Raw genomic sequence first — 27,201 nt, forward strand, 5'->3', positions numbered from 1 at the left:
CTAAAATGCAGAGTGTTTAAGTTACTAGCAGGTGGCAGAGCTGGACTACAACTCAGGAAGTCTCTAAGTTTCTACCACAGCTTCTCAATAAAGTTCTTTACTCTTGGCTGGGTATAGTGGCTCAGGCCTGTAATCCCAGCACTTTGGGAGGCCAAGGCCAGGAGGTTGAGAACAGCCTGGGCAACATAGCAGGATCTCTGTATCTACAACACAAAAAAAGAAAGTTCTTTACTCTCGCATTATTCATTCTTGAAAATGTGTAAGAACGAGTATTCTGGGCCGGGCACGGTGGCTCATGCCTGTAATCCCAGCACTTTGGGAGGCCGAGGTGGCAGATCACCTGCGGTTGGGAGTTTGAGACCAGCCTGACTAACATGGAGAAACCCCATCTCTACTGAAAATACAAAATTAGCCAGGTGTGATGGCACATGCCTATAATCCCAGCTACTCAGGAGGCTGAGGCAGGAGAATTGCTTGAACCCGGGAGGTGGAGGTTGCAGTGAGCCAAGCATGCCATCGTACTCCAGCCTGGGCAACAAGAGTGAAATTCCATCTCAAAAAAAAAAATAGGCCGGGCGCGGTGGCTCAAGCCTGTAATCCCAGCACTTTGGGAGGCCGAGGCGGGCGGATCACGAGGTCAGGAGATCGAGACCATCCTGGCTAACATGGTGAAACCCCGTCTATACTAAAAATACAAAAAACTAGCCGGGCGTGGTGGCGGGCGCCTGTAGTCCCAGCTACTCGGAGGCTGAGGCAGGAGAATGGCCTGAACCTGGGAGGCGGAGCTTGCAGTGAGCCGAGATCGCGCCACTGCACTCCAGCCTGGGTGACACAGCGCGAGACTCCGTCTCAAAAAAAAAAAAAAAAAAAAAAAAAAAAAAGGATTCTGTTCCCTTGAAAGGTAGATAATAATAAAAGATCCGTTTGTATATCTTCTTTGGACAATAGTGCTGATATGAACATGCATGTACAAGTGTTTGTCTGAATTCTTGTTTTCAATTTTTGGGGATTATACCTAGGAGTAGAGTTGCTGGGTCACATGGTAATCCTATGTTTCATATTTTGAGGAACTGCCAAACCATTTTCCATAGTGGCTACACCATTTCTATGTCTCCACCAGCCATGAATGAGGGTCCTAATTTCTGTACATCCTCACCAACATGTGTTACTTTCCATTTTTTGTATTATAGCCAACCCAGTGGGTGTGAAGTGGTATCTCATTGTGGTTTTGATTCGTATTTCCTTAATGCCTAATGATTTTGAGCATCTTTTTGTGTGCTTGTCACCATTTGTGTATCTTATGTGGAGAAATGTCTGTTCAAATCCATTGCCCATATTTAAATGGGGTTGTCTTTTTGTTGTTGAGCTATAAGTATTCTTTATATATTCTGGTTACCAGGTCCTTATCAGATATATGATTCGCATGTATTTTCCTCCATTATGTAGGTCATCTTTTCACCTTTCTTTTCACTTTCTTAATGTACTTTGCTGCACAAAAGTTTTTAATTTTGATAAAATATAATTTACTTTTTATTATTTTGCTCATGTTCTTGTTGTTAAAAACATTTTGATGAGTGGAAGAAACCAAGCACAAAAGAGTAGTACCTGGAGCCAGCGTGACTTCTTCGGCCCCCGCATTTGTGGACCGGAGAACATCACCCGAGAGCGCCGGCGCGACTTCCCTGGCCCCCCACACCTGAGGACCAGAGAACCTCGTCCGAGAGTGTATGCATATTTGCAATAAAAGACTGCCACTTTCTTATGTAAAAAAATAAATAAATAAAAATAAAAAATAAAAAAATAAAAAAAAAAAAAGAGTAGTACCTGGTTCCATTTATATAAAATCCTAGGAAAGACTAATCTAAACAGGTTTGTGAGTTGGCATGGTGGTTTTGCACCTGTAGGCCTAGTTACTGGGAAGGCTGAGAATGGAGAGATTGCTTAAACCCAGGAATTCAAGGCCATCTTGGGCAGCATAGCAAATAGCGAGACCTTGTCTCTTTTTTAAACATTTTGTATTTTGAGGCAGTCTAGCTTTGTCACCCAGGCTGGAGTACAGTGGCATGATCTTGGCTCAGTGCAAGCTCCGCCTCCCGGGTTCACACCATTCTCCTGCCTCAGCCTCCCAAGTAGCTAGGACTACAGGTGCTCCCCACCACGCCCGGCTAATTTTTTGTATTTTTAGTAGAGACGGGGTTTCACTGTGTTAGCCAGGATGGCCTTGATCTCCTGACCTCGTGATCTGCCTGCCTTGGCCCCCCAGAGTGCTGAGATTACAGGCGTGAGCCACCACGCCCGGCCAACACCTTGTCTCTTAAACAAAACAAAACAAAATCCTCTTCTAAACAGTTCTGTGATTGCCTGAATTGACTGGTAAAGGGTACCAGGGAACTTGTTAGCATAATAGAAATGTTCCATATTATGGTTATGGTAGTGGTTACATGGGTGTTTGCAGTTGTCTAAACTTATTGAACCCTGCACTTAAAATGGGTATTTTTTATCTTGTGTATGTTATACTTCAATAAAGCTGATTTTTAAAAAAATATGTACAACTTATCCAATCTACTGTTAATTGACATTGAATTTTTTTCAGTGTTTAGCTACTTCAAACAATGCAGCTATGAGTATTCTCGTATGTGTACTTTTGTACACACATGTACTCATTTCTAGAGGGTATGTATAGGTAGGCATTGCTGGGTCATGGGTATGCATATGGTTACATTTAGTAGATGCTGCTAAACAGTTTTCTGAGGGGACTGTACCCATTTACACACTCAGCAACAGTGTATGAGAGTTCCACTTGCTCTGGATCCTCACTGACACTTGCTATTGTCAGTCTTTGTAATTTTAGTCATTCTAGTGGATGTACAGTGGTGTGGACTATGGCTTTAATTTAGATTTCCTGAAGACTAATGAGGTTGATTACCTTTTATTTGGATTTTACCTGTCAGTTCTTTTTTATTATTAACTTGTAGGCATTCTTTAAATATTGTGGATGAGGACTTTGTTAGTGATATACAATTGGCAGGTAATTCAACCTGTGACTTGCCTTTCAGTTTCTTATTAGTAATTTTTATAAAGGGAAGTTTCTAATTTTAATGTCATGTGAATTATCAGTCTTTTGTGGTTAATAGTTCATGAGTTCTATTTAAGAATTTTTTTCTACTCCATGGTCATGAAGATATCCTCCTGTGTTATCTTCAAGATGTGTTATTGACAATTAAGCCTACAATTCACCTAAAATTGATTATTTTTGCATATGGTGTGAGGTCAAGGTGAATTTTTTTCCTATGTAGATATTGATTTGATCCCACACTATTTTGTGGAAAGTCCATACTTTCTCTCGAGCTCTGTAATACCACCTTGATCATAAAGTGTATGTGTGTAGGTCTGTTTCTAGACTTGCTTCTATTCCAGGGATTGACCCATGGCTCATTTTTGTACAGCTTCCAAGCTAAGAATAGATCTGTATTTTTATAGGGTTGTTAAAAAAAGAAGAATATGCGACGGAGATTGTATGTGTCCCAGAAAGCCTAAAATATTTACTGTCTGGTTCTTTACAGAAAAAGTTTGCCAAACTTTGTTCTATTCCATTGATCACTTTCTTTGCACCAAGATGACACTATCTTAATTAATATGGCTTTATAATAAGTGTTGCTGTTGGGTAGAATAAGTCTTCTTAGAATTGAATTTTCAGTTTCTATACCCACAAGAAAAAATTCTGTTGGAATTTTGATTGATTTTATATTGTTTATAATACTGGAATATTTGAAATATTGAATGTTTTGATCCATGAATGTGGTATATCTCTCTCATGAATCCTTTGATTTTTCTTCCTTAATCACTTAATGTAGTAGATCATGTTCATACAGTTTTCAAATGTGAAACCAGCCCTGCATTACTGGACTAAACCAAACTTGTTCACAATGTGTGACGCTTTTTATGTATCACCAGATTTGGTTTTCTGTTTCATTTAGAATTTTTGCATCTCTGCTCAAGGATTGCCTTCACCTAAAGGCGGGCCTTGGTCTGATAATTGATATTTAGTAGCAGACATCAAGATGGAAGCAGATACTAAATCAGGATGAGATATGCAGAAGACTTATTGGGGGCCATGCCTATAAAGGATAAAGAAGAAAGCAAGAGAGTACAGGAGAAAACTTCAGACCATGAGACAGGCCTGACCTCTGTGAAAGAAGAGAGGAAAGGAAAGAATTGGAAGGAAGGGCCCCAGACTGCAGCACAGATCTAAGAACTCCTCTGCTAGGCCAGTGAAGAGTCCCCAGGCAAACACTTGTCTTTTAGAAGAATCCTGCTTTGGGCAGAAATGGGGAAATGTGGCCTCTGCATGAACATGGTGATGGATCCAAAGGGCGGCAGCTGGGGCTGTCAGTCACAGTCTTCCCTGCGGCAGGTTCTTCAGAAGGAAGGCGGAACAGCACACGTCCATGCTTGACATGGTTGGGCTTTTTCTTTTCACCCCTGCTCACAAGTTGTATTCTTTTGGGGACCCCATCCGAAAACATGGTGTTTTCTAGAGCTCTTTTCCTTGGCTGGCCCTGAAGTTCCTTTTTTTTTTTGTCTCCTCAGCCTTTTGAGATTGATGGAAGCTCTGTGTAGCTGGTCAGTCTCTCAGCCATTACTTTGGAAACAGGAAATGCCTCAAGGTGAACAGTTGTACAAAGCACTGGACTCACCTCTCTGGATTTCCATGTATTTGGAAGCTTGTTCCATTAGGCCATCTCTGCCTTGGTAGCTTTCTGGTGCCTTCACACAATAGTGATTATACATCATCTAGCTTTTCTGGCTGTTGTTCATGGGTGCAAGAGTTGATTCTGTAACCAGCTAGTTCACCGTAGGTAGATTTAGAAATTTTCACCTATTTATTTAATGTAATTAATTATGTATTTATTGTTTAATCTTCACCTTTATTTTGAACTTCCTCTTGGTTCATTCTTACATTTTTCTCTTTTCTGAGATTAAAAAATAATTTCTCTTTTATACTTTCTACTTGAAAGGCTAAATAACATTATTACCCTTCTTTTAGTGGTTACCCTAGAAACAATATGCAAACTCATCAAAGTCTAATGCTACTTAATTCTGTTCTACTCTTATACAATATAAGGACCTTAGAACATTTTAACTCCACTATCTCCTTCCTATCTACATGTTGCGTTTTTTTTTGCTTTTGTTTTTTTTTAAAGAGATGTGGTCTCACTGTGTTTCCCATGCTGATCTTGAACTCCTGGCCTCAGGCAGTCCCCACTTAGGCACTACTCAGAGCCTCAGCCTCCTGAGTAGTTGGGATTATAGGCATGAGCCACTGCGCCTGGCCTCCATCTCCCATGGCTACTAAATTCTCTAGTTTCTCTTTTTCTTCTTTTTTGTCTTTCTGGTCTGCATTCTGGATAATTTCTTCCAATATATGTTCAGTAAATTTCTTTTTAGTTAAGTTTTAAAGTTTGATTATGAGAAGTTTTTTAGGGTATTACAGCAAATATGCTTGATCACTTCTTATAGTTTCTTCACCTGGATCACTTTTAGGTTTATCTTTTTATTTCTTCAGACATGGTGAGCGGAATTTTTTTATAATCTGTGCCTGGTGATTCCTTTATCAGAAGTCTTTGTGAGTCTGTTTCTCGTTTGTTTTCTCTGGTAGCTTTAGCTTAGAATATTGTTGTTTTCCATGGTGTGTGTTTTTTTTTTTTTTTTAAACTGCTTTGTGTTTCTTGACCTTCAAAAATTATTACTTGGGGATTCTTTGAGATCTAAGATGAAAAATCTCTTCTCCAAGTTGATTGGTGTTTGCTTTTGACAAGGAACAGGCTGTTACCTGAGTTAGCCTACAAATCCATGTCCATGTGCAGTTTAGCCCATGGCCACTTCTTAGAGCTATCTTTTCCCTTCCTTTTTTTTCTTTTTCCTACTTCGTAGCCCCAAAGTAGCCTCTGGGTTGGTGGGGAATTATTTGTAGTTACCCTTCCTCTTAAGTGTGGGTGAGTCTCCAGATAGCTTCCTAACTGGACTTGGGGCTTTTTCTTCTATTTGCTGGGTAGAAAAGTCCTTAAAATGGATGCTCATGTTCAGTGTCCTGGGCATGTATTGTTTCACTGTTATCAATAGTATTTTGGGATGTAATTTTCTAACAGCTAGGCTTTACATGTATATATACTATGGTTCAGATATAAATTACCCATCTCTCTATATTAGCCCAATTAGCTAGTACATTGATAAGTCATTAGATAATTTGCTGCCCATGTATTTGTCCTATTAAGAAGTAGTTATAATAAAATTACCAAGTTATTTGTAGTTTGCTATTATGGGTAATATTTCCTAATGTAAAATGTATAAACTCACTTACATTCATATATGGACACATACACGTATGCATACATAAACACACACAAAGGTAATAAGTGATTCTATATGTTGCTAGTAACAAGTTAATTTCAAAATATTTATTTGTTCTTCTCTAGTGGACAGGTGGGAATATATGGGAAAGGAGGTCTCCAGGGTTGTCTTCTGACTAACTAGGACATGATTAAAACACTTGGGAGCCTCAGATATAAAGGGGCTGTGATGGTAAGAATATATATACATTTTGACCCTATGATGAATTTTTTTTTTTTTTTTTTTGAGACAGAGTTTCGCTCTTGTTGCACAGGCTGGAGTGCAATGGTGCAATCTCGGCTCACTGCACCCTCCACCTCCGGGTTCAAGCAATTCTCCTGTCTCAGCTTCCCAGGTAGCTGGGATTACAGGCACCTGCCACCACACCCGGCTAATTTTTGTATTTTTAGTAGAGACAGGGTTTCACCATGTTGGCCGAGCTGTCTCAAACTCCTGACCTCAAGGTGATCCACCTACCTCGGCCTCCCAAAGTGCTGGGATTACAGGCGTGAGCCACTGCACCTGGCTGACCTAGGATATGTATTTTTAAAAAGAAGATGGAGAAAACTTGAAACTTTGCTTGAAAGAGAATTGCTTAGAGAGAAAGTGATAGCTGCTTTCAGATGTTTGAAGGGATAAATGGAGTAGATTGATGTTTCACAATTTTTAAAAGCTATAGATGGACCTTTCCCCTAATTCTCTACCGGAAAATTCCTGCTCATATTTTGGAGACAATCTGAGTGATCGTTCATGCTATGTGGTAAACGAGTAGGGAATTTCTTCCTCCTGACGTACCTCTTCTAGGGAGGTGGTGGCAGCAGCACAAACCTATGAAGGCAAATAGAGAAATGAGAGGCAAAGGCTGGGTATTAGAATATGCAGGCTGGGCATGGTGGCTCATGCCTGTAATCCTAGCACTTTGGGAGGCCGAGGTGGGTGGATCACATGAGGTCAGGAGTTGAGACCAGTCTGGCCAACACTGTGAAACCCTCGTCTCTACTAAAAATAGAAAAATTAGCCGGGTGTGGTGGCACATGCCTGTAATCCCAGCTACTTGGGAGGCTGAGGCAGGAGAATCGCTTGAACCCAAGAGGCAGAGGTTGCAGTGAGCCAAGATCATGTCACTGCCCTCCAGCCTGGGGAACAGAGTGAGACTCTGGAAAAAAAAAAAAGCAAAGTAAACTTTTCTTACATACTTTGACTTTTCAGTATTTTTATGGACAAGAATTTTTTTTATGTATTACTTTCAGAGCAAAGATCATTAAGAATAGAAATTGTCTGTTATTGCTGAGTTTTCAGTGCCTAGTAAGTACCTGGCACCTATATATAGTAGGAGCTCAGATGTTTGCTGAGTAAATGTGTTGAATAAAGGGAGGTGCACTGGGGTGTTTTGAATGATGACTACCATCTTGAATTGGCACAAGCTTCTAAAATGACTGTTCCCAAAGCTGCAAAATTTAGTATGTTAGTGTCTAACCTCTGCTGTTGAAGAAGAAAAGCAGATTTCCAACTGCCCTCCTACTTTTCTTTTATCTTTTCCCATCAACCTCTCTAACACAGAGTGCCAGTGACACTCTTTTGATTTAGAAATCAGTTTTACATAGCTGCTATGTGTGTAAGCTAGAACAGTGATAACAAAAATATGGCAATCCTGGATTTACATAACAATTTGGACTTCCTCTTTGTAAAATAAACTGGTAAAGTAAGGTGGTCAAGTTAGATGAAGGGTTAAAAAAAAAAATCTTTTACTTCAAGTCCCAGGAAACCTTGTTTATAGTGATCTAAAATGCAAGAAATTCAATTGGATTAAAGTAGCATTGTCAGAAAATTACATTTCTAGGAGTAGATTTTAAGAGTTTGAAAAAAAGTGCATGAAGTTAATTTGGCAGCCAAGAAAATAAATGAAATTTTAAAAATCTCTTTAAGGGTTCTAAAACACTTCACATGGAATTTAGGATTTCAGAGAACTAATTGGAGACCCTGAACAGATAGGGCGATACAGGTGAAAAAGAAGAAAGTACATGGCAGAGTATTAATGTTCTCCAAGATGTTAATTTCTCCTCTGGAAATAACTTCTTTATAGAAATGTTATTTTAGAGGTAACTCTGTAATTAGGTAATTTTGAGCTTTTTGTTTTTTAATTATTTTTTAAATTTGTAATTGACAAATAATTGTACATATTTATGAGATACAGTGTGATATTTTAATGCATGTATACATTGTATAATGATCAAATCATTGTATATTGGTTTCTTTTTATTATTAAAGTTTTTTAGAGACAAGTTCTCACTATGTTGCTCAGGCTGGTCTTGAACTCCTGGACTCAAGTGATCCTCCCACCTTGGCCTCCCAAAGTGCTAGGATTACAGGACTAAGCTACCATGGCGAGCCATTTTTTTTTCCCCCTTAAATTCAGGGTCTCATTCTGTCTCCCAGGCTGGAGTGCAGTGGCACAATCTCAGCTCACTGCAACCTCCACCTCAGCCTCTGGAATAGCTGGGACCACAGGCTTGCACCACCGTGCTTGACTAATTTTTCTATTTTTTGTAGTGACAGGGTTTTGCCATGTTGCCTAGGCTGGTCTTGAATTCCTAGGCTCCTGGCTCTGCCTCCCAAAGTGCTAGGATTACAGGTATGAGCCACCACACCTGGCCAAGTTGATTTCATAGAAGTTGAGCTGTCTTTTTTTTCAACTGCTCTGTAACTTAAGACCTTAATCATAGACACCCCCTTGTTGGGTAGTCCCATTTTCCTTCCTGATGGTTGTCCAGCTAGTTAGCCTGCATTGAAAGTACTTGATTCATAAATCCATTTAGTAAAGATTTAATTATAAGAGTTATAGTTCCTGTTTTGATGTTTAACAGATAGGTTTTCATCTTTGCTATAAAAACAGAACAGAAATATTTACATGTAAATGCCAAATACATTAAATCAAGAAATATAATTTTTGTTTGTTTATTGCCTTAGCAAACATCTGTTGAGTCAGTCCTGTGAGCCACTCACTAAACTAATTACTGGGAAGGAAGTGATATGGCCTCTAACCTCACTTCCTTCAGATAGCTGTGCACATGTCACCTGTTAGAGAGGCCTTCTCTGACCACTTCAGAGAAACAGCCCTGCCTTTCCCTCTTCCTTTCCTTCTCACTCTGCTTATTGTTCTTCACAGCAGTTATTACCATTTCTCATATTACTTATTTCTTCCTGAGCATTTTTCTCTCTCAGTTGGAATGTAGAGCAGAGACTTTATTTTCTTACTTTATTTCTTAAAGCCCAGAACAGTTCCTGGCACGTATATATCTAATGAATATATATAGAATACAGACTCTGATTCCTTGGGCCATGATCCTGCAACAACTGCATATACCTTTATTTTTGCACTTATGTAATTATTTTATATCCTCCACCAAACTAGAAACTACTTTTTTCTTTTTATTCCCTGAGACAGAGCCTCACTCTATGGCTCAGTTGGAGTGTAGCAGCACGATCTTGGCTCACTGGAGCCTACACCTTCTGGGTTCAAGCGATTATCCTGCCTTAGCTTCCCTAGTATCTGGGACTACAGGCACTCACCACCACACCTTGCTAATTTTTGTATTTTTTAAGTAGAGATGGAGTTTCACCATGTTGGCCAGGCTGGTCTTTATCTTCTGACTGCGGGTGATCCACCCACCTCAGCCTCCCAAAGTGCTGGGATTACGGGTGTGAGCCACCACACCTGGCCGGAACTTCTTGAAGCCAGAGTTTTAACCACCAGGCGAGGGGATCTCAGGTGGGGTGTCCATTGGGTTGTTAACAGATGAATAGGAGTTTATCAGGAGGAGGGAAAAATGGCATTCCAGAACAGATTTAGAGACATTTAGAAGTTACATTTGCACAGATTTGGTGGAAGGATTTGAGGATGGAGTGTACATCTCCAGTTAAAGATGCCTTTTGGAGCATTATGCTTTTCTGACTTGAGTGACTGGATAGATGAGGGTGTCATTAAATTAAGGATTGAAGGATATTGAAGTGAAATATATCTCTCCTTCCTCTGGAGAAATGAGTTTAGTTTGGGATAAGTTGCATTTCTGATGCCTGTAGAGAGTTCAGTATCTAACTGAAAATTTGTTTCTGGAGTTCTCAAGAGAGAGGTTAGGGGTTGAAAATAGATTTGACAGTCATTTTGTATGTTATTATTAACTCTTAAGCATACATGAAACCATACACAGAGAGGATAAAGACATGTAGAATAAAGGCAGGAATGTAAGAGATGGTCAGAGAAAGAAGAATCAGAAAGGAAATTTGAGAATAAGTGGTGGAAAGCTCTGAGGACAACCAGGAGGAGTTGGTAATTTGCTTATTAGGAGGTGATAATTTTAAGTGGGGCAGGGGGAGTGGAAAATTTATCCTTTGTCATAGAGAATTCATTAGGATTTGGACTAAAGAGCTGGACTAGACCTGACAAATGGCAGTTTGGTAAAGTTACTGAGAACAGTTTCAGTGCAGTGGACGGAAGGGAGGAGGAAGACAAATAGGAGTGGGCTGGAACATAAAAATTAGAGCAGCAAACCTTGACAAGGTCAGGGTGGGGTAATTGTCAGTTTTGTCCCCCAGGAGATATTTGTTAATTTCTGAGAAACCCTGAATTAGAAGTAACTGAAGGTAAGTGATATATACACTACATTTTTAAGAAGTGTGAAAAACAATGGGATACAGAACATAGCTATATGGAAAGGTGGAGAGAACTTTTGTTGTTTTAAGTTTGGGAAGCTTTTGTATATCCATGAGATTTGGAGAGAAGACCAGGGATTTTCTCACATGACGTTTTACATGTGAGAAGAGATAATTATGGAGGCAAGGTCCTGAAGAGGGCTGATGACTAAATCCCACCTGAAATAAGACAAAGAACATGAGGACAGGCAAAGAAAAAAAAGTTGAGGATATAGCAACTGAGTGAACTGGGAGACAAGGTTATCGAACTAGCGTGAGGAAATCAGCATGGAACAGCAAGTTAAAGAGGGTTATTATGGCCGGCTGTGGTGACTCATGCCTGTAATCCCAGCACTTTGGGTGGGAGGCCGAGGCAGGAGGATCACTTGAAGTCAGTTCAAGATCAACCTGGTCAACGTAGCAAGACCTTGTCTCTATAAAAATAAATTTAAAAAAAGAAGGTTACTAGAAGTTTGAAACAGCAACTTTGAGCGGGCAGGAATTAAAATGCAAGCAAGAGACTTTTCTGAGCAGTGTCAAGAACTTAGCTGAACTGGGAAATTGTAAATCAGTGGTGGTTATGCAGTCTTACTCAGCTGTAGTAGCAGGCCAAGAAGAACAGAGCAGGCGTATTTTGGAATTCTCCATAGTCAGAGTTGGCAAATCAAATGCTTTGAAAGGTTAAGGGGAAAGGAAGTTGAGGGTGCTGGTGAATTTTGTTGAAATACTGATCCATGGGTAATCTTAGTAAGAAAGAAAGTTACCTCTGTTCCAATGTTAGTATATGTGTTGCCAAAGTGAGCATGAAAGTAATTTCTGGAGGGAGACTGATAGCTTAGAAGAATGGAGAAGACTAAAGGGAATGGAAGGTCTTGATAAAGTCAAGCAAGTTTAATTGGTTGAAGGATTGAGAGTGATAAAGTCAGATAGAAAGGTAATTGGTTAGAGCACCATAACGAGTTTTTCTGAGTTTGCAGAGAAATTAAATTCTAGCATAACAGAAATAATAGGGTTATGAATCTAGATATAATATCGTTTGTGAAATGTGTGAAATGTTGGGAAAAAACCCAATGCTACTTGAACTTCAAATACTTAAGAAGGCAGATGCCAGGATTCTTTGTTCATTGTAGGATAATCAATGCCTGGCACATTTGTAAGAGCTTGTTAAATATTTGTTGAATGAATAACACCCATCTACAGGCTTTCTTGCCTAGATACTTCATAATGCCAGAAAATTTTGATTCACACCTGACATCTAGTGGTATTGTACTTAAACTGCTATTGAGTGGCAGCATTTTCCTTACACTATTTGAGGGAAATAGTACAGATTAGTTGTAGCACAATTGCTTTGTTCCTGAAACAACTTTCCAAGTTGGTTTTGGGAATTTTTACTATTGGCATTTTCCAGGGCTCTAATTTTAATTAGTCAGCAAACATTTATTGAGCATCTACTATGTGCCAGGCACTGTTCTGTGTGCTGGAGATTTTCATGTACTGTATATTCTCGTGCATATATGAACTCAATGAACTTGAATACATTGGTAGAGCAGTTGCATTGGGAATGGGCTACTTGTTAAGACACTTAACTTAGGATTCTATTATGATTTTTACATGTGAAACCTTTCTAAATTGATTTCATAGCCTTTGGGGCTATCATTTCTGTCATGACATACTGCTTTTTATTAATGTTAAGTAGGTATTTAGGAAGATGAATATAGAGTGGGTTTGTTTGTCAGCTTACAGTAGAAATCACATAGTGCAGGAAGCTGCATACTGTGAAGAACTATTGAAAGATTTTGTTGTCTTGCCTTTAAGAAAATGTAAAGTTCTTATCTGTTAGTGGTGTATATGGATATATTTAAAGTATCTATGAATGACATGATATCTGGGATTTGCATTAAAATGTTTTAAAGTGGGTAGGTTTCAATGAAGCAAGACAAGATTGACAGATTTTTAAATAATTATTTAAGCTGCATTCATGGGGCTTTGTTGTCCTCTCTACTTTTGTGTATGCTGGACATTTCCACAGTAAAACTTTTTTTTGTTGTTGTTGAGACAGGAGTGCAGTGGCGCAGTCTTGGCTCACTGCAACCTCCACCTCCCGTGTTTAAGCAATTATCTGCCTCAGCCTCCCAGGTAGCTGGGATTACAGGCATGTGCCATAATGTCTGGCTAATTTTTTTGTATTTTTAGTAGATACAGGGTTTCACCATCTTGGTCAGGCTGGTCGTGAACTCCTGACCTCGTGATCCACCCACCTCTGCCTCCCAAAGTGCTAGGATTACAGGCGTGAGCCACCGTGCCTGGCCAGCAAAACCTTTTAAAAACTAGAGAGGTGTGGGTTGAAAGAAAGGTTAGCATGATTCAGTTAAAACATGGTTTGCTTTTTTATATTGAACAGATTTTCTTATTTTGTTCTGTTTGTTATTACTTGAAGATCGGGTTAAGTAGAAAGATAGTATGTTTTTACTAATAATAGATATAATGTGATTGAGACCTGACAGGTGACATTCTACTGACAGTATCCAGAGATTATTGGAATTTGGGCTTGGGAGCTCATGGTAATTGCTGGATCTATAGATTGGAAACTTGGAGATATAAGTTCAAAGTGCTAGCTATCACTCTGCAAGTGAGAGCATTTTGAGTGAGAATTTGGGGAACACCTAGATTTAATAAGTTGGCACATCTTTCTTAGTACTTCTTTCCTTACCAAAAAACAAACAAATACACTAAGAAAGGACTAATAATCTGCCATAGCAGTCTTCTTCTTAAATTGGATTCTGCTTAATGACTTATGTAGGATGTATTTATCATATGATACATACGGATTTTTAATGTTGGACATTGTGTCTCTGTTAGACTCTTAAGATAACTGTGTGATACCAGTAAACCGTATCCCCATAATAAAAGTTAGAAGCCTGTTGTCAACGTTAAGAAATAATAGTTATAAAATATTTTAGGCAAACAAAATATAGGAAAAAATGTTACTTCTAAATGCTTGCCACCCATCTTTGTCCTCTTAACCTTTCAGCTTCACCTCCACCCCTCACAGCCTTTCCTTTTCCTCCTTTCTCTCTCCCGAAGACATAAATGACTGCAAATATAATAAGGCCCTTTTATGCCACTCCTTTCCTATTCCCTTCCTCCAGAGGTAATTACTAGCCTGAATTTGGTGTATATTACTCCTTATTTTTGTTTTTTTCCTTAATAGATCCACAGTTCCTATTGCTCAATAAATTCTTCTACATCCTGTGTTTTTCTGTGGCAGTCTGTTCTCCATCAAAGAGAAATAAGGATCCCTTTTCGTCACTCAGACATAACTTTGCTATGTATTTCAGTCTGTGTTGGGGTTTCAGTTATTTTTTTATCTGAAAAATAGATATTAATTTCAGTATGCTATTTATTTCCCTTAAATAACTGATGCTTGGTGCCTTCATATTCCATTATGTGATAAACTTCTTTAGCTTTCCACCTTTCTGGAGGGTATACTTCTTCCCAGGCTTATCTAACTTTCAGATTGGAGCACAGTCTTATTTCAACGGCCTTTTGTTGTATAGAGATAGACATTTTTCTTTGGCAATAAAGAAGCCAATGGAAAAAATACCATTTTTTGAAATAAGTCTCATAAAATCAGAGATTTGGTTCGACTAAAAAAATTCTCCAAGTGTGAGAACTTTGAGAGAGAGGAAACAAAAGCTCAATCTCAGTGATAACCATTATTTTCTTTCTTTCTTTTATATTTTATTATTTTTTAAAGCCTATGGCACCTGGTATTCCCAGGCAGTCTCCCATCCAAGTATTAACCAGCCTCAGTCCTGCTAAACTTCTGACATCAGATAAGATTGGGCACATTTAAGGTAGTCTGGCCATAGACAAGAGCCATTATTTTCTATTGCTTTGCTCTTGATTAAAATGTAGGATAGTTTTTCTTTGTATAAACTACGTATTTTTCCAGTCTGTTAAGAAATATGTTTCTCTTGTCCTCAGAACTGTAGGATTTTCTTACTATCATGATCTGTTTCTCTGTGATCTTCATTATAGAGTCCTTTTTGTAACTGGCATAGTTCAAATTTTGTTGCTCCTTAAAAGTAATCTATTAGCTTTAGTCTGTTTTTTTCTTTTTTTGTATACTTAATATTTAAAAATTTCAAATAATTTAGATGTTGCAAGTGATTTTTGTCTTAGGCATTCTCCAAAGAAGGAGGTCACCAGCAATTTAACTCATCCTTTTTGACTGACAAAGCTCCCAGACCTACAGATGTAGCACTTCGGTTTTAGACACAATCTCTTTGAAGACAAGTCTAAAGTTTGTGTCAGAGTTATTGGAAATTTTTTTAGTATAATCTCTTCTTACCTTTTCACTTTCTTTTCTTTCATGTTTCCCGTCCCATTCCCTCCCCCGGCAATATTCCTTGACTTCTCTGTAATATGACAGTTGAGTTTTATGGGTGTCCTTTCAACCAGTATTTATTGCTCACTTGTGATGTGACAGGCTCTGTGTACCCAAGATCGTCTCTGATCTGTTTGTAAACCTGAAAAGTTTATAATCAGGACTGTCATAATAATAAGTAATTTAAATACCTGTGTGCACTAAATATTATATAAATGCTTTACTGGATTATCTTTTTTAATCCTCACAATAGCCTTGCGAGGTAGGAATAATTATTATCATCATCCCCACTTTTCAGATCAGTAAACTGGGGGCACATACAAATCATCTAAAATCACTTGGATATGGGGTTGTCCATATGAAATACAGAATGCCTAATTAAACTTGAATTTCAGATAGACTACTACTATTTTTTAGTTTAAATATATATCAAATATTGCACAATCTGATGACCCCACTTGGAAAATGAATGACAGAGGTGGGATTTTAAACCATGTAATATGGTTATAGGGCCCATGGTCTTAACTGTTGCACTCTAATGAATAGAGAGAATAGGAATGACATCCACCTGAACATTCAGTATTTAGATGGCAGCTACTACCTATATATAATTAATTTTTTTACTCAAGTTATTTTTCCCCCAACTGATCACATTTACTTCATTGTAGACGTATGTGTATTCTTTCTGATTTCAAGTGTACTGTTCAAGTTCAGGTAAATTTACCTGTGCTTTTTATGTCTTTTTAAGTCAGTACTAATTATATATTATAACATAAAATGGTACTTTTTCTGAACCTGGTTACTTTAGCCATTCTCATCCATGTAAGATAATTGTCTTTTTACCTTCTTTTCTGCAAATATAGGAAGATTTCACTGCATGTATGTGCCAAAAAGACATACTGTCTTTTGATAAGGTTAGGAAATGATATTTGAATAAGGTATTTAACAGTTCTTTGAAACATGTCCCATGTGTTCTCAAAAAATCGGGAAGTTATAAAATACAGATGTGGAATTGAAAGATGCTTTTACTAAGAATTGCCAGGGAAGCCATCTGGGTCTGCTAAGTAATCATACAGCGAAGTAAGGAGTCATTTTTCCTGGTGAATTACCACGGTTTGGGATCAGGCTTTCAGTTCTGCATATCTAGAAATTTACTTATAAAAACTATAGACCTGAGAGAGCTTGTGAATGACACACGTGTTAAATGTGATACTTTTGATTTCCAGTTCTGGCAAAATTGCAGAGCACGTACCTTAAAAAGAAGACACTCTTAAGATTCATGAGTCAAGTGTTTAACTCAAGACATAGAGCCAAGGTGTATAGAAATTGAAGAAAAGTACATTTCTTAGTGAAATCTGCTTATCTTTAAGGGATACTTACGGGAAATGTTTTTCTCTCTCTAGGAGGAATTGGATGGTATCTAGGTAACAAGTCAGATTTTTGGAGAAAGTTCAGAAAGGAAAGTGAGCAAGAGGCCGGGCACGGTGGCTCACACCTGTAATCCCAGCACTTTGGGAAGCCGAGGAGGGCAGATCACAGGGTCAGGAGATCAAGACCAGCCTGGCCAACATAGTGAAACCCCGTCTCTACTAAAAATACAAAAAAATTAGCCAGGCATGGTGGCGGGCACCTGTAATCCTAGCTACTCGGGAGACTGAGGCAGGAGAATCGCTTGAACCTGGGAGGCGGAGGTTACAGTGAGCCGAGATCATGCCACCGCACTCCAGCCTGGGCAACAGTGTGAGACTCTGTCTCAAAAAAAAAAAAAGTGAGGAAGAATTAAAAGTGCAACTCTCAGCAGATGTAACAGTGCTTGCTATAGGATTGGACTCTATTTTAATCTGTTCCATCTTCATATGTTTTCAGGCATAGTGTACTGAAAGATTTGTCAGTGACAAAGTGTGTCTGACTTTACAATGGCAGTTATTTCAAAATTAGTATTTCTTTTATAGAATTAACACCACATTATTTTGGAACACCTCTATTCTGTGTAAGTGAAATTTTCTATCAGAATTTTCTGAAGTCACCGCATTGCTACCCAACCAACTTTTTATTATTTTGTAGAATTCATTAATGGTCATTTACATTTTGTATTTTTAAGTATGATATAATCACCTTTGAGACACAGTGGACTAGAAGACATTAATAGGAAAAATGTCTCTTCTCTTTTATTATATAAATATTTCCATGAAAGCAGTGACTTGATGCAACAAAACTTACTAAGCCTTTAGATCTCTAGCCAAGAATATAGATATTTTTTCTTTAATGCCAACTATTGTAAATTTTAGATTGACCACAGAGTGACGTAACCCGATCACCAACTTGATCGGAATTCAGCGTTTGCATTTTAAGTGACTTGAATTGATAAGAAAGTATTTTTTTCCTTTTAAATTAATTGCAGATGGACTGTCTACTTGAATACAGTAGAGCTTGAGAAATGAATCACTTTCAGTTACTTTTGAGGCAGCATGGAATTGCCACACTTGAATTCAGACCTGGGTTCAAATCCCTACGCTGCCTCTTAGCAACTTACTGAGTCTCTTTTTCCTCTTCACTCAAATGGCAATTTTAGGATCATAATGCCCATCTTGAGGGCTTGTGTGAATTTAAACTAAATAATAAATGTATTAATTCGTTGAATAATTATTTATTGAATGCCTGCTCTGTGCTATGGATATTAGTGAGCATTGCAAAAATTCCTGCTCTTTATGTTAGAGAGATATACAACAAACGTGTAAGCAAATAAAAATGTAATTTTAGGTAGTGAGTTGTAAGTTTTATGAAGAAGAAGTGCAGCACACACAGAAAATTTCAAGTGGCAAAGGAAGGGATTTGGACTGATGTCTGCTGGCTTCTAAAACAAACAATTTCTGCTATGCCCCATTGCCTTTGAAATCTAGCCATTCATTGCTTTAGAGGGCATCTTTCAGAATAAATGGCTAAGTATTTAAGGGGAGCTAGTGATAGATATTCCTTTATTAAGTAACTTCTTTTGAGCCATCTTGGTGCATACACTATGGTAACAATTCCGTTTTATATGGCAATAATTATGAACTCTTTATATTTGACACTCAATCATTTTTTGCTCAGTATTGCTGTTTAACAGGTAGTATCATGTTACTCAACACATGTATATGCCTTATTTTCTCTATTACATTCTTCTTTAAGGGTCAGGACTGTGTCTTCTACTTCAGTGATTCTCAAACTTAAGTGTGCATTGCAATCACCTCAGAGTTTCTGATTCAGGAGATCTAGGGTGGGGTCCACAAATTTGCATTTCTGACATATTCCCAGGTGATACTGATGCTGCTGGTCCTGGGACCACACTTTGAGAACTACCGTGTACCTCCTTCTTCCCCCACAATACTTATGCTGTTTATCACTTAGCTTAAATGTCCTCTCGTCTGCGAATTTGTCATTGACTTCTATTTCACTGAAACAACTAGTTGTTCTCAAAATTTAATGTGTATTAGGATCACCTGGGAAACTTGTTGACAAAGCAGATTTCTGGTCAGACTCCAAAACATCCATTTTTAGCAAGCACCTTAGATGTTAATGCCAGTGATCCATGGAAAACAGCTTGTGAAATTCCAACTTACGGGGTTGATCATGCTCTCTTCATTGCCATGACTATTTTGTATTTGTCTCTGATTGTTTTTTATATTACACTGTTATTTGTTTGTATGTCTTTCTCCTCCTACCAGACTCCCTGAAGGGAAAGGAATATGTCTTATTCATTGTTGCATTTTAAAGCTTATTAGCACAATGCAGTATTAAAAAGCAGTAGAGGCCAGGCGCAGTGGCTCACACCTGTAATCCCAGCACTTTGGGAGGCCGAGGCAGGCGAATCACAGGGTCAGGAGTTTGAGACCAGCCTGGCCAATATGGTGAAACCCCATCTCTACTAAAACATACAAAAATTAGCCGGGCATGGTGGCATGCACCTGTAGTCCCAGCTACTCAGGAGGCTGAAGCAGGAGAATCACTTGAACCCGGGATGTGGAGGTTGCAGTGAGCCAAGATTGCACCACTGCACTCCAGCCTGGGCAACAGAGTGAGACTCCATCTCAAAAAAAACCAAACAAAACAAAAAACAAAAGCAGTAGAGTGAGTACTGCCTGTGTAATCATCTTTGGCACTTGTTAGCTATGTGACCTTAGAGACTTTATTTAATCCCTCTAAGCTTCAGTTTCCTCTTTTATGAATGGTAATAGTAGCACTTACTTGCTATGGAAATTAGCTCTGAGGTATGTACAGTATTTAGTGTGGCAACTGACATACGGAATGTAGCAAGTAAATGGAAAGCATTACAGTGTTGTGGTTGTCATTATGTTATGGAAGAAGCAAAATAAATGTTTGAATTAATGAAAACTCTTGCATTATAATTTTAGCATCCAAATTCAGGATATATATTTAATACTTCTTTAAAAATATTTGCTTAATTGTCTCAAATACTATTTTATATTTTGGTATTTTAGTAAGGTATTGTGAAGTAAAATCATGCTTTGGGCTTCTCTGCAACAGGAAAACAAAGAAACCGCTTGGAACCAATGGATACCATATTTGTTAAACAAGTTAAACAAGGAGGACCTGCTTTTGAAGCTGGATTATGTACAGGTGCTGATACTCTTCTTTAAACAATACCTTTTAATTTCTTTTTCACTTTATGTCTTCCATATTTCAGGATCGATATTTTTTCCTTTTGCATCTTTCTGTATGCTTTTTCCTTTTCCTTCACATCTGTTGTTACTAATTTTGAGAACTAATTATGTTTCTTGATGCCCATATGGATGGGTTTGAACAGAAATAACAATACAAATTGATACACTGTGAGCACTTTTAATTACCACACAGATAATAGACTCTTAGAGGCTCTTTTAAGGAACATATTTTTCATGCATTGAATTTTGACAAAGGATTACAAAGTAGCAAAATGATGAAGGTATTTATATGATATATGTGAAATGATCTTGGATTTTTAAGTTCTGGAAGTGCCTGATCTGCCAGAGTTGAGTTAATTAATTTGCAGCACAAAGAGTGGCTTAAGTCTCCAATGCAATGTAAGCCTGGCTTCATCTGAAGGTGTCAGTATATGTGGCCTAATTGGCTGGATGTGGTAGCTGTTTGTTCTAAAATGTTTTGTGATTTGTGATTTTAATAAAACCTAAGTAGAGATTTCATTTATGTTAGTGCACACTCTAAAATAGTTACTTTCTTTTGTTTTTTAAACATCAAACAATTTAAAATGGGAATTATTGAAAAACTATATTTCACTGCCTTTTAAATAAAATGCTATATTTTCACCTACAAATATTAGAAAGTAGTGGACATCATTGCTAAGATTTGTAAGGATGTACTGTTAATGTATTACTCACCTTAGTTATTTTTTTATTACACTTAAAGTAAGCCTGATTTAAATATCATTAATATGTATAATATGAATATTAGTGTGCATATGGGATTTCTTTAGAATGTATTATCTGTTATATTTTAAGCCTCACATGATTGGGAAGATGAAGTGGAGATATGCTGTGATAAGCACACAGAAAGTGCATTTTTGTCTATTTTCTTCTTTCCTCTGTTCTTTCTGTCCTCTGTTCTTTGTTTCTGTCTTTTCCTTTCTACTCTACTCAGAGTAGAAAGAACCCGGGAGGCAGAGGTTGCACCACTGCACTCCAGCCTGGGCGACAAGAGTGAGACTCTGTCTCAAAAAAAAAAAAAAAAAGACAGGGTAAGTGGAGAGATCATTAGTTCTGCAACTCAGGAAACAACGGATAGGAGCATAAGGAGTACAGCACTGGTCCCCTGGTGACTAGACCTTTCGAAATTTCTCAATTCAGTAATGACTGCAACTCTTACTTAGAACATGGCTAGTTTCACAAAAAGCTGGATATATTAAATGTATTTAAAAGATACTTTAATAAGATACTTTAAAAGTAATAAGCTAGGATATTCATATAATTATTTTGTAATATAATTATACTAATAATTTTCTCACAATTCTGTATTTTTTTATTTTAATATATACCACATTAAAAATAACGACATTATTCAAGAAATATTTCAAAAGTGTTCAAAAGTGACTTTCTGCAGGATTTCTCATGTGTTTTTTAACTTCTCTTTGAAGGTGACCGAATTATAAAAGTCAATGGAGAAAGTGTTATTGGCAAAACCTATTCCCAAGTAATTGCTTTAATTCAAAACAGGTAAGACTCTTAAAACATTAATTTTGGCCAAAGATGGGTTTTACGAATCAATAGAGCACATAGATTTACTACAATCTTCTCTTCTTATAAGGAACTGTGGTAACAAGGAGATGTGGAACTTTCCCTCAGATATAATGCATTTGAGAGTTGCCAAGGACCAGCTGTCTGAGGATAGCTTAGTTGGTGGCTTTGGCTTGACAGATGTATCAGATCTATGATTAAAATCCCATAGAGGCTGAGAGGCACACATTTTAGATTTACTGTGTTTACCCCTTTTATTTGAAGTGACAAATGTATAATTTGTTTATAATATATAAATAAATGCATACATAATTTATTTTAAAACCTCTTACTGGGGTATGTTACTTTTAAGTATCCTTTTGAATAATCTTCCTAAATTAATTCATTTTTTGTAACCAAGACAACAAGACATTCCCTTTTAATCCATTTGTCTGCCTGCATTTTACAGAATAATAGGATTTTGAGCTCTGAAGTTAGATACGTATTTATAGAGTGACTGTCTATGAGACCTTGAAGATCATTTAGTCCTACTGTCTTTCACCCACACAACCAGAAAATTTTTCCAAATTACAAATAACCATTTATTACCATATTGAATTTCTGTCAAGGTTAGGCCATGGATCTGAGCCCAGTCAGATCATCACTCTGTTGTAAGAGGTTCTTCTCAGATTCAAATATAGGAACTTTTGGATTATCTAATGCTTTCTGTTGGCCAAACTCACCTGTCTGCAATTGAAGTGCGGTTCTTCATTTTCTGAAGATTTTTATCAAGCTCTCCTAACCATATCTAGAGTGGCTCATGCTACAATCTAAATTATTTACACCAATGCCCTAATACATTGCCATTTCTTACAATTAAATGACATGGTCATGATTAATTGATCTCAGAGTATTTTCTTTAATGTTTTAATATTTAATGGGATTTTAACAGAAAACAACTCTTGAATATTGCTTCTAATGTTGATAATGAATTTAAAGCCTCTCCAAGGGATAACAGATTTTGCCAAAATTTTTTTCCTCAAAATAATTTAGATCATCACAAGTACAACGATATGTTTTGTCAGCCCATAACTTAAAAGATTTTTAGTGTATTTGTTAATATCTCTTCTTTAAAAACCAACTTAATCATTGTTTTCTTCAAAATCTACATTAATTCTTCTATTCCTGGTGCAGTTCATCTTTCAGAGTAATAACACTTCAACCACTAAAATCAATTTGAATATCAGAGAAACATTTTTTCATAATTTTATTTCCATTAAAAAAGTTGTGTTTCTTCTCTCTGCAGTTGGTAGCAAATGGGTAATGCAGCACAAAGCCCTAGAGATTCTGCAGTGTATTAATGTAACATGTGTCCCTGCAGGCTACGTGCAGTGGCTCATGCCTGTAATCCCAGAACTTTGGGAATCTGAGGTGGGCAGATCACTTGAGCCCAGGAATTTGATACCAGCCTGGGCAACATGGTGAAACCCTGTCTCTATAAAAAATACAAAAAATTAGCTGGGCGTGGTGGTGTGTGATTGTTGTCCCAGCTACTTGGGAGGCTGAGGTGGGAGGATCACCTGAGTCCAGGAGGTCAATCAAGTGAGCCTTGATAGAGCCACTGCATTCTAGCCTGGGTGACAGAGTGAGACCCTGTTTCAGAACAAAAACAAACAGATGTGTCCTTGTGTAGGAGTTTATCGAAACATCAGTTTCTACCAATGCTAAATATTGAAATAAAAGTACCTACATATTTTACTAGTTAAATTTATTTGAACCTGTGGTTCTCATGGGTTTAGCATAATCTGAGCATTTATGAAACGAAACATAATGATTCAAATCTGTTAAGAAGAGACACCAGTAGGTTATTTTGGTTTTTTTGTTGTTGTTGTTATTTGATTGTTTCTTAATCTCTTGACTGTATTGGGGGAAAATCTATCTGATACTGTTAGCATTTGGTGGAGATAGTAGCACTGCCTTTGCCATAACTTTTTATTTTATTTTATTTTATTTTATTATTTTTTTGAGAGGGAGTTTCATTCTTGTTGCCCAGGCTGGAATGCAATGGCGCGATCTCGGCTGACTGCAGTGTCCGCCTCCCAGGTTCAAGCAGTTCTTCTGCCTCAGCCTCCTGAGTAGCAGGGATTACAGGCACCTGCCACCATGCCCAGCTAATTTTTGTATTTTTAGTAGAGACGAGGTTTCACCATGTTGGCCAGGCTGGTCTCGAACTCCTGACCTCAAGTGATCTGCGTACCTCAGCCTGGGATTACAAGTGTGAGCCACTTCGCCCGGTGCCTTTGCCATATCTGTACGTAACTCCAGATCACAGGATTCAGTTGTGTTTACCCCTTTGAACTTTCAAAACCTAAGGAAATTTCTCTATCGTTTTCAACAGGAAATTTACAGAACCAAAATAAAATTAGACTTTGAGCTATCCCTGCAAAGGCACTAAAAGTAAATCATAGGCAAGAAAGCAAATAGTTGAAATGTTATATAGTTATTAAAAATGAGTCATCTCAGTCGTTGTGATGGTAAAGCGATTTCCTTCACTTCCGAGGCCAGGAGGGAATATTGCACAATGAAGATGTTTAATATTAGTTGGCTGGGTGCAGTGGCTCACGCCTGTAATGCCAGCACTTTGGGAGGCCAGAGTGGGCAGGTCCCTTGAGGTAAGGAATTCGAGACCAGCCTGGCCAACGTTGTGAGCCCTCCTCTCTACTAAAAAATAGAAAAATTAGCTGGGTGTGGTGGCGTGTGCCTGTAGTCCCAGCTACTCGGGAAGCTGAGGCATGAGAATTGCTTGAACCCAGGAGGCAGAGGTTGCAGTGAGCCAAGATTGCACCACTGCACTCCTGCCTGGGTGACAGAGCGAGACTCAGTCTCAAAAAAAAAAAAAAAAAAGAAATTATTTAAAATATTAAATTTGAGGGTTCTTTGATGTTAATGAATTTTAACTTGATGAACAGAATATATGACAATCTATAATTTGTTTTGTGACTTGAGTAAAACAATAAATAATTGTATACTGATATTGTTAAGAGTTTTGTCTTGGGACTATTTAATATAAGCAACATACTTTATATTTCTAAATTAGAAACATGTTATGAAGAAGACTTTACTGATAATGAATAGCACAAACATGCTAGGGGTCCGTCCTTCTTTTGTGTATAGTTAACTTATGTATACAAAGGTCACTTCTTCTCATTCTAAGGATTTGATTTTAAAAATAAAGATGTAAGAATACCAAAAATAGGCCGGGCGCGGTGGCTCAAGCCTGTAATCCCAGCACTTTGGGAGGCCCAGGCGGGTGGATCACGAGGTCAGGAGATCGAGACCATCCTGGCTAACATGGTGAAACCCCGTCTCTACTAAAAATACAAAAAACTAGCCGGGCGTGGTGGCGGACGCCTGTAGTCCCAGCTACTCGGAGGCTGAGGCGGGAGAATGGCGTGAACCAGGGAGGCGGAGTTTGCAGTGAGCCGAGATCGGGCCACTGCACTCCAGCCTGGGCGACACAGCGAGACTCCGTCTCAAAAAAAAAAAAAAAAAAAGAATACCAAAAGTAAACTCTTAAACAATTTAAAAAATACTTCTGAGTTAACTGTTTTTCCATTAAGTCTTTTGATACACTTCTACCTCTCCTAAAATAGTATATATATTCAATTTCAGTGATACAACATTGGAACTTAGTGTTATGCCAAAAGATGAAGACATTCTCCAAGTGGTAAGTTTTATTTATTCATATATGAGTTGTTTTACAGTCATGAATGTTAGGAAAATATTTTTGGGATGGAAGTATTAAAGATTGAATTAAAAAAAAATTCTAGAATTTAAAAACCCTCTAGTTCTTCTTACAGAATCTGGAATTCTTTACATTTTACAAAAATCAGACCAAAAATACCATTGTCAAGTTTTTGCAATTGAGTGACATGGAAATGTTATGTTGATTCTACAGTGAACTCTTACTGCTGTCATTTAGAATGAGATTCCTAAAGCGTTTGTCCTAGTGTTGCCTTCTAGTTCATCCTTGGACTAAAGGAAGAGTTCAGAGTGCAAGTGCATATCCCCAGGAATTAGAATCTTTTTTTTTTCCCCTTCTCACTATGTACAGAGAAAAAAAAAATAGAATTTTCGTTTTTTATATGAGGACAAATTTTATGATTGCCATTTTCTAATTTTCCAATAGATATTACTGTTTGTAAATTCACCAAGCAGTATTGTAAGTAGTATCAATTCATTCCTAAAATGTTCACAATGAACAGAATCTGCACCTTAAGGGGAAAATATGTTACAGTCTTGAAATGAAACTTGAAAACTTTAGTATTTAGTCTAAAATTGTTTTCTGATGTTTATAAAGAAATAAATGGAATACTTATTTATTAAGCTTAAATATTGCTGAAAGTAAGAAGATGATAAAAATATAAATTTCGGCTGGGCGCGGTGGCTCACGCCTGTAATCCCAGCACTTTGGGAGGCTAAGGCGGGCAGATCATGAGGTCAGGAGTTCAAGGTTAGCCTGGCCAACGTGGTGCAACCCCATCTCTACTAAAAATACAAAAATTAGCTGGGCTTTGTGGTGGGCACCTGTAATCCCAGCTACGTGGGAGGCTGAGGCAGGAGAATTGCTTGAAACCGGAAGGCAGAGGTTGCAGTGAGCCGAAATCGTGCCACTGCACTCCAGCATGGACTAAAGAGTGAAACTTCATCTCAAAAAAAAAAAAAAAAAATCTATCTATCTATATGTATATATATGTGTATATATACACATATGTACACACGCATATAAATATATACATATATTTCATTCAATAAAATAATACTTTATATATTTTACTTTACTTTATATATGTATATATGTATATATACACATATATATACACACATACATATATAAATATATACACATATATATTTCATTCAATAAAATAATACTTTCCTTCCATTGATTTTGCAGTTCAGTAGAATAAAATAGAAAAACTCTTTAAGTAACATACTTGACAACTAACAGATCTAGGAAATGGCAGTGGCCACTGAAGTATTTATTTTTAATTCTTTTTGGTGAATAATTGGATTTTTTTCTTATTACCTATAGCTAAATTCAAGAAAAGCAGGGAGCTTTATCCACTCTTTGTCATGGTAATAGAAATGGTATAGTAATGTTCTTCATTTGTAAGGCAGTAGTTTGAACTTAGCTCATCAAAGGCCCTAAATAATCTGTAAACATGTTTTACAAAAAAAATCACTAAAGCTGATCCTAAAGAGTCATTCACTGACATGTAAACTATAATGAAGTGAAACTCATGGGGATTAACCCCATGTTTTCAAGGCATGTAGATTTTATGTAGGAATGGCTTAGTACTGAAAACAATTACTCTTCTGAAGTACACAGTTCAGTTGGAGTTGGGTGGCTCAGGAAGGCAGGTACAGTTAGCTGCAGTAATTTTCCTGGGCATGCAAAAGTGGTTGTAGAGTTCCTACCCTGACAGTTCAGCATAGTGATCATGTAGCAGACATAACCACAGA

General features: G+C 37.6%; 1 protein-coding gene across 13 annotated transcripts in view; it reads left to right on the top strand.

The window, feature by feature from the left end:
• ARHGAP21 (Rho GTPase activating protein 21) overlaps positions 1-27,201 on the top strand; it is a 135,033-nt gene that overhangs the window by 64,026 nt on the left and 43,806 nt on the right. For all 13 annotated transcript variants that reach the window (XR_004177158.1, XR_004177159.1, XR_004177160.1 and 10 more), the window contains exons 5-7: positions 19,994-20,086; positions 21,597-21,675; positions 25,348-25,402. Coding sequence is in view for 10 of the 13 variants with exons in the window: in XM_031652703.1 (XP_031508563.1) it covers positions 19,994-20,086; positions 21,597-21,675; positions 25,348-25,402 (227 nt within the window). In the remaining 3 variants the exon portion in view is untranslated. The remainder of the gene's footprint in view (positions 1-19,993; positions 20,087-21,596; positions 21,676-25,347; positions 25,403-27,201) is intronic.

Source organism: Papio anubis, chromosome 11 (assembly GCF_008728515.1).
Source record: "Papio anubis isolate 15944 chromosome 11, Panubis1.0, whole genome shotgun sequence".
Taxonomy (NCBI): Eukaryota; Metazoa; Chordata; class Mammalia; order Primates; family Cercopithecidae; genus Papio; species Papio anubis.